Here is a 2,706-nt window from a genome sequence, read left to right as displayed (position 1 = left end):
GCGTCTTTGAGGTCAAAATTTTCATTTTTGAACTTGGCATACCAGTCACAAGCGGTTCTTTCAGCTATGGCACCCTCTCCATACACAGCACAAATGTCACGAGCAGCTTTGCGGCCTTAGAACATTGATTAAAAGCAAAAAGAAGGAGGTGTCGAAAATGTTCGTTTTTCTTAACTTGACATTCCATTTTAATGATCTGAAAATAAACAAAAATTAACTAGAAAAAAAAAATAGATTAAAAAATGATTCAAAAATAGAATTCTCGAAAAAAATAGATTCCAAAATTAAAAAACGCAATAAATTCCAAAATTCAAAAAAACGGCGGGACTTAGTTGCCAACTCAGTGGTTCCTTTGAGGCTCAAATTTGTAGTCAATATAAATCACACAGAAGCAATTAAATACTATACAAAATATCAATGTAGTTAAACAGCATTCATAATCTATCGTGGTGCTGAAGAGTCCAAAATATAGCACCCGATATAGCCTGTTGTTCAGCATGATAGCAGTGCTGCTGCTCTGCAGTGAGCAACAAGAGTAGAGATGGGTGGAATTCGTACACAAATATTGTTTTTGGTTGTGCTAAAATCATAAGATGTTTTGAACCCTGATGAGAAATCTGGAATATGTGTCTTCAGGGCAATCTTGAAGTTCCTTCATTATAGTCCAGATTTTGCTTCCATAATGTTATTGGCAGAGAAACATACCAAGAAACTAAGAACTTATCAGAACTAATGGGGTGGGGGGGCAGAGATTCCTAGTGAAGTGAGGCGAAATGCAACACGGTTACTGTCGCTTGAAGAAGGAGGACGCAAAATAATTGACAACAACAAAAACAACGTTCATTCATCGAAGTATATCTCCTGTGTCCATCATTCCACTATCTTTTCATTTCCCCTGCCCCCATAGTGCTGAAAAGTAATGTAAATAATTTTGATGATAGATGGAGAAGTTATTTTTAAACTGCAGACAATATACTTACACTGACGGACACGAGCGGCACTTTTGGGTCTGTTGTATGCAATATGTATTTTTTGTGGGGTCCGGGGGTGGAAAATGGAAGGGCCGCCCCGGGCGGCACACACTCTAGCTATTCTAGTGCCGACACAAAATATCTCTGAATATTAACACAAGTTAAAAGACGTAAAAGATGGATTTCATAATTTAAAATATGATTTAGTATTCCATTTTATAGCTGGTTTAACTATTTTGCTACACTCGTCGGCCTGAGCTGAGAAAATATTCTATTTAATGAACTGCATCAAAATAAAAAAAACAAAAATACTAATTCTTAATAGCAGGAACCGTAAAAGATAAATTACTTATAAAACAATGTATTGTTAGAAATGCTATAGAATGTACAATGTGGGTGTTAGGAAAAGAATTAATCAAAAACTTAAAGAAAAGAATTGTAAGATACTTCGAAAGAATAAGGACCAGGCAGAATACAACGAATCGTTTAGTAGTTCAAAAGGAATTAAAGGCAATTAGGAGTAATTATTGTGTTCTATTATAAATGTCAGTAAAATACCGTTGTATTTATGATAGTTTTCATGATAGTTTTTTTAAAATTCTTTTTTGAATTTAGGTTATTTTTCTGAGTTTGTTATGGGGGTTTCCTAAAAATCTCATTGGCAGTCGTGATCCAGACCGCTCTATTACACTCCGTTATATGATAAATCACCGAAAGTCAATGAACTGAGATTCTCAACTAGGCTTGGTATGGAATATTTAGACTTCTTGTCATTCGACCGTCTAACGGTTTGGCCGATTAGACTCAACCTCCATACACAATAACATTAGTCATAAAAATCGCTGTAGTTAGCCAAAAGAAAGCAACGCTGCAGAAACCCTTATACTAGTGAAAAAGGAATGATATATGAAAGTAAAGAGAAAAAATAATAAAGAGAAGAATGAGACAGTGGTAAGAAGTAGAGAAAAAAAAGATAGCTATGTAACACCTACCTTCGAAGCCTCTTCATATGTTATTATGAGAACATTGGGGTTGTCTTTGATTACTGACCACCACTGTCGTGTGTATTCAAAATAATCGCCAGTGGGGACTGTAACGACGTTAAGAGGGAAAAAGAATCAGAAAATGAAATGTGTTCACAATTAATGTTTACATTGTGGGACTGTCCATTCTTTTGAAATTAAAAATTTTTTACTACCCCATAAAATTCATTTACCTTCTATTTATCAAATGTCAATTTATTAATCCAGATTCGTCTATTGGGTTGTAATGACACTTTTGAAGACTTTTTATCTTCATATAAGAAATATCTCTTAAATTTAAAGAATCTTTAAGCGCCAGTGTTTTGCACCAGTGTATAAGCTGTATATCCTGTCAATGGTTTGGATACTTATTTCAGATTGCAATAGAAAATTGAGATGAAAACAATTAAGTGTTTTGCCTAAATATACACTGAAACGCTAGAAGTGGATGTAGATTAAAATCAATGGGAAGGTGACCTAATATCATTACCTCTCGACCATTTTGCTTTTATATTTTGACATAGCGTAACAAAGGTAAGTCATCTTGATTGAGACCTCTTTTTCAAAACCGACTATCACTGAAATCACTGTTATAGGAAGCAAAGGAAGCCTAATGATTTAATCGGCCCTCTCACTGGCTGCTGACTTCTCTTGCTGCTATTTACCACGCACATTAAAGATTGCAAAGTAGGAACATTGCGTTCTCATTCTTT

General features: G+C 34.8%; 1 protein-coding gene across 1 annotated transcript in view; it reads right to left on the bottom strand.

Annotated features, from left to right (window-relative positions):
* Positions 1–2,706, bottom strand: part of LOC106879495 (sulfotransferase 1E1) — a 5,750-nt gene that overhangs the window by 1,653 nt on the left and 1,391 nt on the right. Inside the window, exon 2 of the mRNA XM_014929100.2 lies at positions 1,964–2,061. Coding sequence (XP_014784586.2) covers positions 1,964–2,061 — 98 coding nt within the window. The remainder of the gene's footprint in view (positions 1–1,963; positions 2,062–2,706) is intronic.

This window comes from Octopus bimaculoides, chromosome 3 (assembly GCF_001194135.2).
Source record: "Octopus bimaculoides isolate UCB-OBI-ISO-001 chromosome 3, ASM119413v2, whole genome shotgun sequence".
Taxonomy (NCBI): Eukaryota; Metazoa; Mollusca; class Cephalopoda; order Octopoda; family Octopodidae; genus Octopus; species Octopus bimaculoides.
This window is presented reverse-complemented; position numbering and strand designations above follow the sequence as displayed.